At 44.5% G+C, this 16,655-nt stretch overlaps 1 protein-coding gene across 1 annotated transcript; it reads right to left on the bottom strand.

The window, feature by feature from the left end:
* Positions 1 to 937: 937 nt before the first annotated feature.
* On the bottom strand, positions 938 to 16,586 carry LOC137534549 (oocyte zinc finger protein XlCOF8.4-like). The gene is made up of 7 exons (XM_068256091.1): positions 16,431 to 16,586; positions 13,804 to 13,922; positions 12,131 to 12,310; positions 11,783 to 11,861; positions 10,547 to 10,677; positions 8,807 to 8,906; positions 938 to 4,779 (listed from the first exon to the last, which is right to left on the bottom strand). The coding sequence occupies exons 2-7, from the start codon at positions 13,879 to 13,881 to the stop codon at positions 4,067 to 4,069; spliced, it is 1,281 nt and encodes a 426-aa protein (XP_068112192.1). The 5' UTR covers positions 13,882 to 13,922; positions 16,431 to 16,586; the 3' UTR covers positions 938 to 4,066.
* Between the last annotated feature and the right edge of the window lie 69 nt (positions 16,587 to 16,655).

The raw sequence follows: 16,655 nt of genomic DNA, 5'->3' as shown, positions 1-16,655 counted from the left end.
ACGCATCTGCAGCTGACATGTTTCGGACCTACTGATCCTTAATCGTAGCTTTTTTCATCACATGGTGAAATTTTTACTGCTGGCAGGTGATGTCAGTGGAAGGAGATGCTGCTTGTTTTTGGGTAGTTGTAAACAGCTGTTATTTTCCACAATGCAACAAAGCTACCACAGTGTGATGTAAATACCATGGTCCTGACATCACACTGTGGGAGGGGTTTCACCACAATATCAGCCATACAGAGCCCCCCGAGTATCTGTTTGTGAAAAGGAAAAGATTTCTCATGGGAAAGGGGATATCAGCTACCGATTGGGATGAAGTTCAATTCTTGGTTACGGTTTCTCTAAAGGGACACTTAAGACTTAAAAAAAAAATGAGTTTTACTCACCTGGGGCTTCCACCAGCCCCCTGCAGCTGTCCCGTGCCCACGCAGTCTTGCTTGGATCCTCCTGTCCCTTCCGGTTTCGGCGTCAGGCCTGGCAACGCGAGTGATACTTCACGTTCCTGGCCGCAATAGCAGTATAGAGGACGCTATTGCAGCCAAGAACGCGAACAATCATTCGCGTTCCCAGGCCTGTCGGCGAAAGACAAGGTAGCTGCCGGCAGTGGACAGGAGGATCCGAGCAAGACTGCGAGGGCACCGGACAGCTGCAGGGGGCTGGTAGAAGCCCCAGGTGAGTAAAACTCTTTTTTTATTAGACTTAAGTGACTTTTACTAGCAACAAGACAAAAGTTTGCCCTCTTAAAACAGAAGGTATTTGCAATTATTCAGTTTGGAGTGAGCATATGATGTCTCCCACGATGCATCACTGCTGAATATGCAAATCATCCTTTGTTGTCCCTGTAAACTAGCCACACCTCTAGAACCGCTGGAATGCAACGACGTGTCAGCTTGTTAATTACTAGAAAAAAAATGGTCAGATGGAATGCAAAAAAATGTTAATTTGAAACAGCTTGATTTTTATTTGGCTATACCATGATCCAGATAGGTGAGAACCATCACAGACATATGTTCCTTTGATGATAATGCACACGCCGCATATTCTATTGCTTGACCTAACAAAGTGCGACCATTGGATGCAATGCTTCTCATTGAGCTCCATGGTAATTATGATAGTATGTAAGTGCAATGTTTCACCAGCATGTAGTCCTGTGGATACCTGAGCTGAGGTGAAGTGACCTAAGGTAAGCACAAAGGGACACTCATGCTAGAACCGCATACAGTACAGTGCAAAAGATTTAGGTGGGTGTGAAAAAAATGCTGTAAACAAAGAAGGCTTTCAGAAATATAAATAATGATTGATTATTGTTATCAATTTACAAAATGCAAAGCGAGTGAACAAAATTAAAATCTAAATGAAATCAATATTTGGTGTTACTACCTTTTGTCCTCAAATCAGCATCAACTCCTATATGTACACTAACAGTCGGATTTTACAGGATTATAGTCAGGTGTAAGACAACCAATTATACCAAACAGGTGCTAATGATGATCAAGGTTACACATAGGTTGAAACACAGTCATAAACTGAAACAGAAACAGCTGTGTAGGAGTCTTAAAACTGGGAGAGGAACAGACAAACTTTGCTACCAAGGTGAGGTTGTGGAAGATAGTTTCATGTCATGGCAAGATTGAGCACAGCAACAAGACACAAGGTAGTTATACTGCATCAGCAAGGTCTCTCCCAGACAAAGATTACAAAGCAGACTGGGGTTTCAAAGTGTGCTGTTCTAGCTATTTCGAAGAAGCACAAAGAAACGGGCAACATCAAGCTTATTACCCCTTGAAATCGGAAGATGTCCAGCAGTGCCATCAGCTCCAAAATGTCAGAAACCAGTGGGAACCAGGAACACCCATCTACTGGCCAGAAGTGGTCTTCATGGAAGAGTTGCAGCCAAAAAGCCATACCTCCAAAGTGGAAACAAAGCCAAGCGACTCAAGCATGCATGAAAACATAGGAACTGGGGTGCAGAAAAATGGCAGCAGGTGCTTTGGATTGATGAATCAAAATTAGAAATATTTGATTTGGCTGTAGCAGAAGGCAGTTTGTCCATCAAAGGGCTGGAGAGCGGTACAATAATGAGTGTCTGCAGGCAACAGTGAAGCATGGTGGAGGTTCCTTGAACATTTGCGGCTGCATTTGTTCAAATGGACTTGGTGATTTGGTCAGGATTAAATGGTGTTCTCAATGCTGAGAAATACAAGCAGATACTTATCCATCATACAATACCGTCAGGGAGGCATATGATTGGCCCCAAATTTATTCTGCAGCAGGACAATGACCCCCAAACATACAGCCAAAGTCATTAAGAACTATCTTCAAAGAAGAGGAAGAAGTCCTGGAAGTGATGGTATGGCCCAAACAGAGCGCTGATCTCAACATCATCAAGTGTGTCTGGGGTTACATGAAGAGAGAAGGATGTGAGGAAGCCTACATCCACAGAACATCTATGGTTAATTCTCCAAGATGTTTGGAACAACCTACCAGCCGGGTTCCTTCAAAAACCGAGGGCAAGTGTACGTAGAAGAACTGATGCCGTTTTGAATGCAAAGGGTGGTCACATCAATTATTGATTTGATTTAGATTTCTCTTTTGTTCATTTGCTGCATTTTGTATATTGATGAAAATACATTTTTAACACTTCCATTTTTGAAAGCCTTCTTTGTTAACAGCTTTTTTTCACACTGCCTAAAACAAACTATTGTACCTCTCTATATCATCTGCTCCTCTATTTGTTCCCGAATGCCTGTAATCACTCCTTGAAAAATTTGAAATTTGGCTAAAGTCAAGTGTTCAGACAGGAAGAGGTAGACTTGCTGCGATGGTCCCCCTTTTCACTCTCTCATTCCCACCTCTTCCCCGCCCCATAAGAGGAACATTGCAGTAAGCCTGCCTCTTCCTATCTGAAAATGTTACTTTAGCCAAAAGTTGAATTTTTCATGGAGTGATTACAGGGACTGGAAGAACAAGGAGAGGAGCAGACAATGCGGAGAGGTATGTGGATCCAGCATGACCGTACCTCTGTGCTTAGCTTTTTCTCGGGTCAGGTATCCTCTAAAGATCTAGGACAGAGGAACACTTCTGTGTCATGTCAGGGTATTTCAGGGTGTGTCAATTAAAAATCAGTCCACACAAATGGATATTTGAGTTGCTTGTGGAGTCTGGTGTTTTAATATATTGGACAATTCTGATATATTCTAACGGAGATCAAGCTTCCTCCATGGAGATTCATCTCCTGCTGCCTTCTCATCAATAATACTTTCCAACAGATATCGTGAGGTTGGTGATGAATGAAGTTACATAATACAAGGAATGGAGAATGAGGACAGTGATCACACAGGGATTCTTTATCATGTCCATAATGAAATGTAGGTGCGGAGATCTTGCTTCTGAATTTCCTACGCTGGGTATATTAACCTTCTTGGGGTTGGAGACCAATGTAGTTAATATATTTTAAGTACCGTGGAACGGGTAAGAATTTGCTAATTAATGCACTCGTTTATTAACTTTATCAGTCGCTGAAAGGGCATTACTTTGCAATCTGTGCAGGGACTATAGAATATTGACATGGACCATGGTCTTTGCTCTATATAACGTCTATGGTGAATCTGCAAGACTTTGCTGGTGGGCTTGAGGTAGGAATACTATGCTGCACCTCACAAGTCAAATCTAATTTCATTGGTTATTGTCAAAGCCTAGTGCCAAGTTCTTCTGATGTTAGGACTTTAGCCATAGTGATTAATAAGGAGGATCATGACTATGGAACATAATGGCCAAAGTAAGCATGCCTACAGAATTCAGTAGCCATTCCTCACCTCACATTACGCTGATATCCTCATGGGATAAATATGCATGCCTATGACCATAAATCAAGGTGCCTACATAGATAAGCAGGCTTAGGAGTATGTTCCTCTGGGATTGGGGGGGGGGGTTGTGACCACATATCATGTGGTCACAACCCCATAAATAACACAGAAAGAGGTCTGGGAAAGTCTAATGCTAGTGATCAAAGCTACTGACGTCCATTCAATGGTGAAATATGGTTTTTGATTGGGCTGAACCGTTGCTAGCTGTGGGGCTTGTCCCCCACATGAGTCCTCTGGTGCTTGACCAGGTAACAATTGGTGGTGAAACATTTGCCACACTGAGGGCAGGAATAGGGTTTGCTCCCCTGATGGCAGGTCTGGTGTAGCATCAGATAAGACTTCTGAGAAAAGGTCTTGCCACAGTCTGAACAGGAAAATGGTTTTTCCCCCGTATGAATGCGCTGGTGCATGCAGAGGCTGGCGTTTCGGGCAAAACACTTGCCACACTCAGAGCAGGAGAAGGGCTTCTCGCCCGTGTGGCAGCGCTCATGGAGGGTGAGGTACGACTTCTGTGTGAAGCACTTCCCACAGTCCTCACAGGAATATGGTTTCTCCCCAGTGTGGGTAATCTGATGCCGGACGAGATGCGAGTTGTACGCAAAGCATTTGCCGCAGGTAGAGCACACATACTGTTTCTTCCCCAGGTGAAACTTCTGGTGGGACACGAGGTGTGACTTGCACAGAAAGGACTCTCCACAGTCTGAACAGATGAAGACTTGGTCACCACCTCGACCAATAGTGGGTGTGACGGCGTCAGCAACGTTGGGGAAGCACCCACTGTCCCTGGAGATGGAGTAGAAGTCTGAGCTGTGGAGGTTATTCCCAAGGGTGGCATGTTCTTCTTGAACGTTTTCATCCATCTCGAAACTTGGAGGTGAAGTGGGGGGTTCTTCCGAGGAATTCCTGTACACCCCTGTGGGCATAAAATACATTTTATAACTACAGTTGAAAGTACATTACTCAATATTACGGCCCGACTGACCTTCCATTCAATAATTTCAAGGAATTAAAAGAGAATCGGAGCCACAACATGGCTGCCGCATCAATCCTTGGGCAAAATCAGTTGAGTGGGAATGGAGTAAAAATCTTGGTTGCATGGGCTCGATCAGATGCGCAATAGTAGAAGCGTTTGATATCACGACAACTGACAAACCTGCATCTGGTGTCCCTTCAACTGTAAACCGTGTTCCCTCCATGCCTGTGCTCAGTGTTAAAGTCTCACCTCTTCACCAGTGTGACTCCTGGCCTCCTCTGGTGTCTGCCGTGAGCAACTACTTTACACGACACTGGTGCATGTTGTGACGGCCCTAAAACAGGTGCTTGCTGTTATACTGAATACTGGTGAGGCCAGGAGTCGTGCCAGCTGAGAGGTGAGACACTGAGCAAGGACACTGCCATTTCATGCTGAAATCTATTGGAAATTGCAGTGCAGTGTGTGGCCAGGCAATGGATCCCACTCTCATCAGTTTCAGTCAGAGAGGGATCTATCTAATGGACGATCTGGCCATACATCAAGTCATGTATTGCGCTTTACGCTGGTAATGATTCAGAGAAGATTAACAATATAGAAGCTTTTATACTTTTTACATTCAAGCTATTGACGAATGCCAGATTAATACATATAAGGAATCTGCCTTTGCTGAAGATTCCGCCGACACCCGGGTGGATTCCGCGGCTTCCGGGTCTCGGCGCTTCTTCCCCGCTGATGACGCAGTTACTGGCTCACAGGCCGCACATTCTGATAGGCGGAGGGCGCGTTCCCAGTACGTCCTCCGCAAAGGTAAACAATAATCAGCTGACCTTACAACTGACACCTAGGCAGAGCCTTGCTGTGTGATTGGATGTGTGGAGTGTGGCAGGCCACTGATTGGATGAGGAGTTGTATTCAAATCTGCAGAGTGATCCCAGTCATCGCCCGTGATAAGCATAGCTTTGGCTAGTTGCTGGGTGCGCATTCAGTTGTTTAAAGATTTGCTGGATATTGACCTTGGCTTGTATTTGACTATCTCTTGTCTGTTGTGATTAACCTCTGCTTGATTCCTGGAAATCCTTGTCTGCTGCCTGGACCGACCTTGCCTGTTACTGGACACTCTTGCCTGCCGCCTGGACCAACCTCTGCTAGTTACTGGATACCCTTGCCTGCCGCCTGGACCGACTTATGCTAGTTACTGGATACTCTTGTCTGCTGCTTGGACCGACCTCTGCTAGTTACTGGATACTCTTGTCTGCCGCCTGGACCGACTTATGCTAGTTACTGGATACTTCTTGCATGCTACTTGGACTGGACGATAAGTATACTCCTACTAACCCTGTCAGTCAGTTGAACAACTTGCATGCAGTCTCATATAAGCTATATCACATCCGTTACGTTTTGAATAACTTTGCATGCAGACTAATAGGAACTGTGTCATAACTTGCATCATCTATTACCTGTTGCATAACACTGCATGTAGACTTGCATGAACTATCTCATAACCTGGATCATCCATTACCTGTTGAATAACTTTGCATGAAGACTTGCCTGAACTGTCTCATACCTGGTTTACCTATTCCCTGAACCTTGCCTGTGGATTACTTGATTCCTCTACTGATACTGGAGAATCTGCACTCGCTGTCTCTGCCATTACTGACAAACGACCCTGATGGCCTCACCCTTCTGAACCAAGGTAATAACCCTTTGTGATACTGCTAAACTGTTAAACTGTGTTACAAGCCTCATCAGGGCTCTAGCAGGTTATTCCTCTCTACATCTGTCTGTATGCCTTGCACCTTAAAGAGGAACTTCAGCCTAAACAAACATACTGTCATTAAGTTACATTAGTTATGTTAATTAAAATAGACAGGTAATATAATCCTCTTACCCACCCTGTTTTAAAAGAACAGGCAAATGTTTGATTTCATGAGGGCAGCCATCTTTTTAGTTGAAAGGAGATGACAGGGAGCATGAGACACAGTTCCAACCTTCCTGTGTGCTAATCACCCCTCCCAGTTGCTAGGTAACGTGAATAACAACATAGGAAATCCCATCATGCTTTGCACAGCACTCAGGGGAAAAAAGCCCGGGCAGTTTTCTTTGATGGGTGGAGCTAAAAATGCAGCTAAAAATGATGCTTTGGTAAGAAAAACAAAGTTCTGATGCTGTGAAACTGTTAAAGAAACACCAAGCCTTTTCAGTTCTGCTGAGTAGATTTTTAGTCCGGAGGTTCACTTTAAGACCTGGGGTAACCGTAATCAGGAGACAAATAACGTGTCCTGTTCACGCGGGGACTTGTCTATAGGTGAAGACGTGGGCCGGGCTCAGAGCCACGGTAATAGATTGGGGCATAGAGACTGAGTGAGGACATAACCTGTCAAGCCTTACAATCCATTGGGGCCGATTCATGAAGCTGCACTGCTGTAGCAACGCGAGCTCCATAACAGCAGGGATCCAGGGATGCAAGCTATGCTCACTCTTAGCATGCCTTCCTTCAAGGACATCCGAGGTTAAAATAAACTGATGAGATAAATTATAGTATCTATCCTCCTCCTAAAAATAATTTTTTAGCTATCCTACATTTTTATTTTATATTTGAATCTAGTTTTTACTGTTTCATTGTCTCTGCTCAATAACGCCTTCATTGATGTCAGAGCTCAAATCTATGAACTATTTACTATTTTTATGTTTTTCCCGCTTGCAGAAGCCACTTACTGACAGGAAAGTGTTTTATGGCTGCAATTACTTACCAGCGAGGGTTACGCTATAGTCCGACCCAGACAGAAACTGTTATTTGCAAACCTGATTTTTAACTTTTTCAGGCAAAGAAGAAAAAAAAAGGAGCACAGCATAGCCATTTGTGTGCTTAGCACTGTACATACACATGTCCATCTTATCATGTGACGTCACCTCAGTTGCCCTTTAATTACTATGTAATTAACATAGTAACTATGTCAAGTTAGCGGCCACGCAAGTAAAGTATCGTGGACGTGATACTTCACAGAAGTGGCCGGCATTTAAAGGAGTGTGCGTTGCTATGTAAGCAAATGCGCATAACTAAGGAAGACACACTACGCTTCAAGGCCGCGCATAGTGTGCAGCCTTGGATTTAGCTCGCGGTGCTGTCATGGAGCTTGCGCTGCTGCTTCATGAATCAGCCCCTTTGTTTGCTTTTCCACCTTAACTTGGTAGTTGAGGAAATTACTCTGCTCCTTATTCAATTCCAAGAACACTTTGCCAATCAAAGCGAATGGAGAGCAACCCAATGGAGCGATTGCAATTACCGTAGGTCAAATCGCAATCTTAATCGTCAGGTCAGCATGGAATTTGACAACAGATGAACTAAGGACCCTGGACCTGAGTGGGTCGCTGTGTTTTAACCCACTCTGTAGCTGGGAGTGGCTAAGACACGCAAAAGTCCAGCCTCGTAAATTGGAGCAGGGGTGCAGCCCCCTCTCCAGGGAGAAAGATTTTTGCTGAATTCCTGCTGTACCGGTCTCTCAGTAACCGTAGGTCATATTAAGAGATGTATTGCATATTTATATTCGATAAAACATTACGAATCCACAGGTATCAAATATGAATATGAAACTTTAAAGCATGATCGTGAACTTGATTTGCTCCGCAGCTGTTTGCACACATGCGCACTGCACAAATTCAAAAATTAGCAAGTTACCATTGACTTTGATTGCTTCCAGTGCCACACACAATGCGTGATAAAGCACGGCAGCTTCTGCGTTAGCTAGAGTACTTTCAACGCATCGTCGGAAGTGTAACATGTCCCATTGACTTTAATGGTCATTGCAATGAGGTGCGTTAGGTGGAAGTAATGTAGCCCGGTAATTGTAAAAGGGGCCTCAGAGTTAACCAGTCCTTCTCTCTGTTTTGGTCTCATTCTTGACCTAGTAAGTTGTTGTAGTGATTGAATAAGAAGAATGTGAGTCAGTATTTGGTGTTTATTCCTCACCTGTGCAGGTCTCTGGCAGGATCTCCTCCTCCTTACATGGCTCATCTTCATCGTACATCTGTGTCACGATAACAGCCTTCACTTCCTGCACATCCTCTGCCTGCAATCATAACACAAATACCGCATTACAATCACTGCCTCATTCATCTGAATGCAAGTCCATTGTGTTACCATTCTGGAAATGATCTACGGGTTATTCTCATATGGGGCAGAGAGGCCTAGAGCGTCTACAGTGATAAATAATGAGTAAAGGGCAGCATGTACAATGTTTATGGATTCACTGCCTTAGGGCTAGTCCACACTAGGTCCGGAAACGTATTGGTGGCTGCGTTTTTCAGCCCTGATGAAAAACCGAGTCCCAGATACTAATGCTAAAAATAGCAGCCGTCCTCACCCAATAAAAAAACTGATCCGTCTGCGTTTGCAGGGACCCGTTTTCAAAACCTGATCGGAAGGTCCGGAATTGCTGCATTTTTACGGACCACGGATACACGGATGGGTAGTGAAAAGCAATGGGAAAATGCAACTCCATCTCCACAGGCAAAATAGCACCAAAAACTGATGAAAAACGGATAGTCTGAACTTTATTATTGGCCAAAAAATATACTCCCACTACCTTCCTAATGATAGAGACGTTTTCTGTCCGTTTTTTGGGGTAAAAAACTGAACAGAAACTGATGCAAAACTGATGCACTTTTTATGAAAATGGATCGGTTTGCGGTCTGGTGGTACTTCCCCTGATCCCGGACTGCAGCGTCCGTCCTGCAACCGTGCCTAGTGTGCACCTAGCCTTATTCTGAAAACCCTGGAAAAGACTGATTGATCGTTTGGGACCACTGGGTAGAAATCTGTGCGTTTATTGCTAGCTTAATACCATCTAGAACTTCCTGTACCGTGAGCTAAATAAGAATACTTTTACTAAGACACCAGCAAGCTGCTTAGTTCAGCCAAGCCACAAACTGATATGACAACAGAGCACCTGTCATAATGCAGGGATTATCATTACTAGAGCTCATACAAAAATAAGTACATAAAATTCACTCATGAGGTAGCTGGCTTACTAAACAGCGCTTTCGCTTATACTCTGCATGGGGCCCCCGGGGGAGCAGCATTACCTGGGGACACCTGGGGGGGCCATCATACAGCTGATTTTTAATGTATCTCATGCTGAAACATACACCGCCAGAAAATTACTTGAGCACTGGAGATCACACAGGATTACAGCATTACCGCTTGTCGCACGATTGCACTGGAGTCAATGGCATCGCAAAAATATTTATAAATTGTTGCAGTAGCGGTGCATGCGCATCCCAACGACGTCATGTGACTAATTTCCCGTCCAGAAGCATGCACGCGACTTAGGATGTCTGCCCGCAACTTGCGTGTACATTCAGGGACATGCAGATTTCCCTATTGTCGCTATCTGTCGAAGGGAAAAATCTGCATGCAATGGTGCAATGTGCACCACACCAAGTGTGCAATTTGCCGAAAAGGGCCATTTAATGCCAGAAAAGCCTCAGTATGAACTTGGCGTAAGAGTCTGCCACGGAAACCGGCACAAGATGGCCACCCTCTCGCCACATGACAAATCTGCTCCTCCAAATGCATCCTGAAAGCTCACAATCAAACACTGACAGTTCATGTCCGCTTAGTGTTTGCCATTTATTTTACAACTAAATCTGGATTTTTAGTTTGACAGGAACTTTATTGTCTACACGACAATAGATGAATTCAGTTTACCTCATCGTTTTCAGAAGTGTCTTCAAGGGTCTGTGTACATTCTTTTGAGATGCTTTGATGTTCCTGTGCAGAATCCTGGAAGTAAAGAGGACCTGTACTTCTCTCCGGTGGGTTTCTGTTACTGGATCCATCTGTAGGAAACACACACTGACTGAATGCATTGTTTCTAAAGCCTGGTTCACACACACAAGAGTGTTCACACACCAGAGTGCTCTTGGCTAAGGTAGCCAATCAGGGTCATCTCTGCAGAGAATCAGAGGAAAACAGGTGGGAAAGCTTTGTAAATTATGCCCATTGTGTCAGGTTGTAGCCTCACAGCGCGTCTGCACAGCACTCGGTCCTGAACTGTTTCCCATGTGACCCTGATCTAGACAGCTATATTTGCGCACCATTAGTCTCTACAGCTTGAGAGGATCTGCTACCCGTAGATGGTGGAATATATTTTAAAGCGGACCTGAACCTTAACGTCCTCTCTGCTCTAAAAGATACACACAACATAATAACCTTTAAAGGGAACCAGAGAGGAAGCACCCTCATGTATTTTACCATGTAGATCAGTGGGAACATTATAGAAAACACCTACCATGCTTTCTGTTTCATTCTGCACTGCACAGCTTGTTTCTAATCAGCCCTGATAAAATCCCCAACTAAGCATTCAGTCTGGCTTTGCTATAATGACTCAGCTATAATGATTCCTGAGCAGAGCCAGCAGGGGGCAGGCTTGGACTTGAAAAGACACGAGAGAACACAGACTGGGCTATTTCTGAGCAAAGCCAGACTGAAAGTTCAGTCAGGGATTTTATCAGGGTTTATTAGAAACAAGCTGTGCAGCACAGAATGAAACAGAAAGCAAGGTAGCTGTTTTCTCTAATGTTCCCACTGATCTATATGGTAAAGTACATGAGGGTGTTTCATCTCGGGTTCCCTTTAAACAAAAAAACATAGCTTTGTTACAGCTGATACAAATCCTAAAATAAATCTGCACTATTTATATTTCCTGATTCATGGAAGTAGACATATTGTTAACATCCTGTGCTTTCAAATGAGCTTATCTGCCATCTCTGCCATGGCAGTCACAGGAGAGATTAAATTACAGTTGTGATTAATCACAGATGAGGGGGAATTAAACATGCTGAACTCTCTAAATACATACAGGGTGCATGTCTCTCTGTTTTCCTTCTGTCCTGGGCAAGAGTTCAGCTCCACTTTAATGCTGTTCATATAAGGGTGACTTACCACATACTTTTGGTGCCTGATGTTCCTCAATCTTCACATCTTTATAGATATTTCTATCCTCTTCCAAATAATCTATATCCTGTGTGGAGAAGCAGACAGTGACACACACAATCATACAGTCACTATCTAGATCAGGCATGGGCAAACTTGGCCTTCCAGCTGTTAAGGAACTACAAATCCCACAATGCATTTGCCTTTATGAGTCATGACTGTGGCTGTCAGACTCCTGCAATGCATTGTGGGACTTGTAGTTCCTCAACAGCTGGAGGGCCAAGTTTGCCCATGCCTGATCTAGATACATCATTTGCTGTTATTGGAACATCTCCCAGGATTCCTATCACTGCTCACCTCTCCTGTCAGGAGTTCAATGATTTTGCTGGTGAGTTGTAGAATCTTTTTGCAGTTTCTCTCTGGTGTCAGGGAGAGAGGTGTAGACTCCATGGTGGGGCTCTGACTCCGTACACCAAACTCATGGGGGTGGCTGCCAGCTGTCACATGATCACTGGACTTCCTCCGTGGAACATAATCCTGTCACACAAGGAATGGTATTAATGTGATAGTTTGTAGTCATCAATGAGTTCTGTTAGGCCTCTTTTCCACGGACGACTGAACTGCTCGTTTGTTGAGCAGTTCAGCCGCCCGTCTGCCGGCCACAAGCGCCCTTTGGCTGCAATTACATATGGCGCCTGAGCACGGCAACTGCCATTCTCAGGTGCAACTCCTTGGGAGGAACCACCTGTCCACCGCCTGTGCCAAGCGCCCGGACTCTGAATTCACTGCCTGTCAGCTGCTCATGGAAAAAAGGCCTTATATTAAATGGAGTCTGAAGCCTAAATGAAAACAAAACAACAGATACTCACCTAAGGAGAGGGAAGGCTCTGTGTCCTATAGTGCTTTCCCGTTCCTCTCCTTCTCCCGTTATTCCTGCGCTGGCTCCCCCATTAGCAGTCTCCGACCGATTGGTCAGAGAGTGCTATCTACCGCTGCGGGTGGGCTTCGGAAGTCTTTGGGCTCCTGAAGACGGGCTGCTCCGGACTGCACATGCGCGAGCACAGTATGGAGTTGCCCGTCTTTGGGAGCACTCGGGCGGGAGATTTGAATGGAGGAGCCTGCGGGGGAACAAGAGGTTGAAGAGAGGAACAGGAAGGTTCTATAGGACTCAGAGCCTTCACTCTCCTTAGGTATTTGTTTTTTTTTTGTTTTATTTAGGCTTCAGATTTACTTTGTTAACAGTTAGGTCAGAGGGCATTCACAGAATCCTCCTAGTCTCTCCAGTCAGCCTAAGTAAGTTCTGTTAATAGTGATATGAGTGGTGTTGTGTAATGCTGGGGATACACGGTACGTTTCTGAACCGTGTATCGAGCCACTGATGCGCCCAGCTGATCATTTCCGACAGGTCCGATGACCCGCCGGATCGATTCCCCGCTCGATCCCCGCGGGCGGACAATAGCGGGGAGTCGAGCGGAAGAGAAGCGCCCGCGGGGACGAGCGGGAATCGATCCGGACGGCGGCGGGGGTCGATCCGGTGGCTAATCGAGCCGCCGGGTCGACCCGTGTATTCCCAGCATTACAGTCCAAGAATCCTCCTCAACTCCATAGACAGGTCTGTGTTTTGATAACCAAGATAGGCATGATACAATGGGACATTTCCAATATCCTTCTCACCTGTCCAGTCAGGTATATGTTTTGATAATAATGATAAGAGTAACACTGATAATCCTCCCCACCTCTCCAGACAGGTCTGTGCTTTTATAATAGAGATAAGAATGATGTCATGTGACACTCCCAGAATCCTCCTCACCTCTCCAGTCAGGTCTGTGCTTTTATAATAGAGATAAGAATGATGTCATGTGACACTCCCAGAATCCTCCTCACCTCTCCAGTCAGGTCTGTGCTTTTATAATAGAGATAAGAATGATGTCATGTGACACTCCCAGAATCCTCCTCATCCTTGCATACAAGCCTGTGTTTTATGGTGAGACAAGAGTGATGTCATGTGACACTCCCAGAATCCTCCTCACCTCTCCAGTCAGCAGGTAGATGATCTCCAGCGTGAGGTTTAATATCCTCTTATTCACATGACGCCTTTTCTTGTCCATACCGAGCTATGGACCTTGCGGAAGGGCCAGGATGATGGTATCTGGGGACAAAATACCTTTATAAAGCAACAATATCTAGAATTTCACATTTTATATAAATGGCAAATTCAGTATAATCTCGTTACAATGAACTCGGGTATAAAGCAATAATCTCATTATAGTAAACTCCACAGGAACAGGAAGTTTTACTATATAAGAAATTGTCCTAAAAATTGCCCAGCATGCCCTGGTACATTCTCTGCTGCAAAGACACAACTCTGTCCTTCCATTGTAGGTACTGTACAAGCACTTGCACATTTGGGGCTTGATTCACAAAAGAGTGCTAACTGTTAACATGGCCGTTTTCGTGCAAATTTTCGCTTTTGCGCGATCGCAAATTTTTGAGCGCAATTAACCGATTTCGCGTGCAAAAGCAAACTTTTGTGCAAAATCGTTATCGTTTTCGCGCGCAAACGCGAATTTCCACGCAAAAACGATAACAATTTTGCACGAAAATTCGCGTTTGCACTCAAACGGTTAATTGCGTGTGAAAATTCACGATCGTGCGCAAATGCGAAAATTTGCGCGAAAACGGCCGTGCTAACAGTTAGCACTCTTTTGTGAATCAAGCCCCTGGTGGACTACAAGGTTAAGTATACCTTAAGGCTGCATAGCCAGGCTGGACAAATTGCTGGAACAGTATCCAGGACTCCTTAAAAATTGCAGCCGTCACTGAATAGAAGCAGCCACTTGCTACCTGTGAGTGGCTTCAATACCTCCGTGGGCAGCACTTGCAGAACAAATCCTGCTAAACGTTTATCTCAGAATTCTCAAAATTCAGCCAATCATGATAATCCACTCGCATCTGTAATGCACCTCAACGGGCAGGACTTAGCACTCTCCTCTGCATTCTCCTTAGTTTTGCAGTGAGTAGGCCCACTCTTATCTACACTACAAGTGAAAGTAGCCTGTACCGTGCTCCACACGCTACCAGGAGCGTCATCGCTAATAAGGGAAGAGATACCCGGGAGTACGTACAATCCCGTGAGAATCTAGGAGATTGATATCTCAGTCTGTAGACCAGCTAGAAGAATCATTAACCTATTCAAAGGTGCATCATCCTTGACGTATCATTCACTGTGAGTGGCGACCTGCTGCAGTGGCCATGCTACTTCAAAATATTCCTCAAATTGCAAACCAGCAAGTAAGCCAATCTGAAAACACAATAATTGCATAGCAAGACGCACAACAAGTGTAGATAAAATCATAATTGCCACACGTTTGAGATTTTTACTGGAAAACAAGCCCTTAAAGTTTCTTTTTATCACTTAAAGGACAACTGTAATGAGAGGGATATGGAGGCTGCCATATTTATTACCTTTTAAACAATACCAGTTGCCTGGCAGCCCTGCTGGTTTATTTGGCTGCAGAAGTGTCTGAATCACACCAGAAACAAGAATACAGCTGATCTTGTCACATCTGACCATAACGTCAGAAACACCTGATATGTTGCATGCTTGTTCAGGGCCTATGGCTTAAAGTATCAGAATCAGAAGGATAGCCAGGCAACTGGTATTGTTTAAAACAAAATAAATAAGGCAGCTTATATATCCCTCTCATTACAGTTGTCCTTTAAGTAGAAGCAGTAGAGTGCTGTTGTACCGTGTTAGCCATCAGTCAGAGCAAAAAGTTTTAAAGGACAACTAAAGTGAGAGAGATATGGAAGCTGCCATATTTATTTCCATTTAAACAATACCAGTTGCCTGGCAGCCCTGCTGATCTATTTGGCTGGAGTAGTGTCTGACTCTCACCAGAAACAAGCATACAGCTAATCCTGTCAAATCTGACAATAACGTCAGAAACAACTAATCTTCTGCATGCTTTTCAGGGTCTATGACTAAAAGTATTAGAGGCAGAGGATCAGCAGGACTGCCAGGCAACTGGTATAGCTTAAAAGGAAATAAACATGGCTGCCTCCATATTCCTCTCACTTCGGTTGTCCTTTAAATCATCCTGATTTAAAAGTTCTCGCTTTTATCACCTGAGGACTGCAGTATGTATGTATGTACTTGGCTCCCACCTCTGCACTCTTAATGTAGCCATTATGAGGGGCCCCTTCTAGTTATTTGGTTTTTTTTTAATCAATTTATCTTTATATTCTGCAAAATGCAACAAGGGGAATGGGAATGCCCTGAGGTGGATGGGAACAAAGCTATGAACTATGCCAGAGGTGTCATTACAGCTCAGAGCTCCAGACACAACCTATACCTCAAATATCCCTTCTTTTAAATGAAGTGATGCTTTATGGGTAAAAAAAAAAACAAAAGAAAAAAAAAGGTATATAACAGAACAGAGCTATTCAATGTCAGAATAAAAAGGTGTAAATAGCAGAATAACTATATAAATGTTTATAAGGATAACATAATCAGGTAGCCCTGAGATTAGGTGTGTATATCTTATCAGGTATAGAATAATGCAGGGTGTCAGGGATGGCATGCTGGCACTTCCTGGGTGTAGCCCCGCCCCACTTCTGCCCCCACTGTTCCTTACAGACCCCCCACATCACCCACCTCCAGCTGTAGGCATTCAGCAGCAGGCTGGAGCCTGATGTCACTGGCTGTGGACAGGAGGCAGCAGGGGATCATGGGTAATCTCTGCCCTCCTGTAGCAGGAAATATTCCCATGCTATTTTCATTCAGAAGAGCGGTGCTCAGCACTGGGCTGGCGGCCATTATACTGGAGACCAGAACAGCTGGAACCATTACACACTCCTGTTCTCTGCTGCATACAGCAAT

The sequence above is a fragment of the Hyperolius riggenbachi genome, chromosome 10 (genome assembly GCF_040937935.1).
Source record: "Hyperolius riggenbachi isolate aHypRig1 chromosome 10, aHypRig1.pri, whole genome shotgun sequence".
In the NCBI taxonomy this organism is placed as follows: domain Eukaryota; kingdom Metazoa; phylum Chordata; class Amphibia; order Anura; family Hyperoliidae; genus Hyperolius; species Hyperolius riggenbachi.
The sequence above is the reverse complement of the archived record's forward strand: the minus strand, read 5'-3'. Positions and strand labels throughout refer to the sequence as shown.

Bases quoted from the DNA above. Each gene is read 5' to 3' on its own strand.
- LOC137534549 (XM_068256091.1), bottom strand. From the start codon at position 13,881: ATGGACAAGAAAAGGCGTCATGTGAATAAGAGGATATTAAACCTCACG. The intron at 11,862-12,130 runs GTGAGCAGTGAT...TTCTCCACACAG, and splicing joins TTGAACTCCTGACAGGAGAG to GATATAGATTATTTGGAAGA. The intron at 8,907-10,546 runs GTAAACTGAATT...TTATGATTGCAG, and splicing joins ACACTTCTGAAAACGATGAG to GCAGAGGATGTGCAGGAAGT.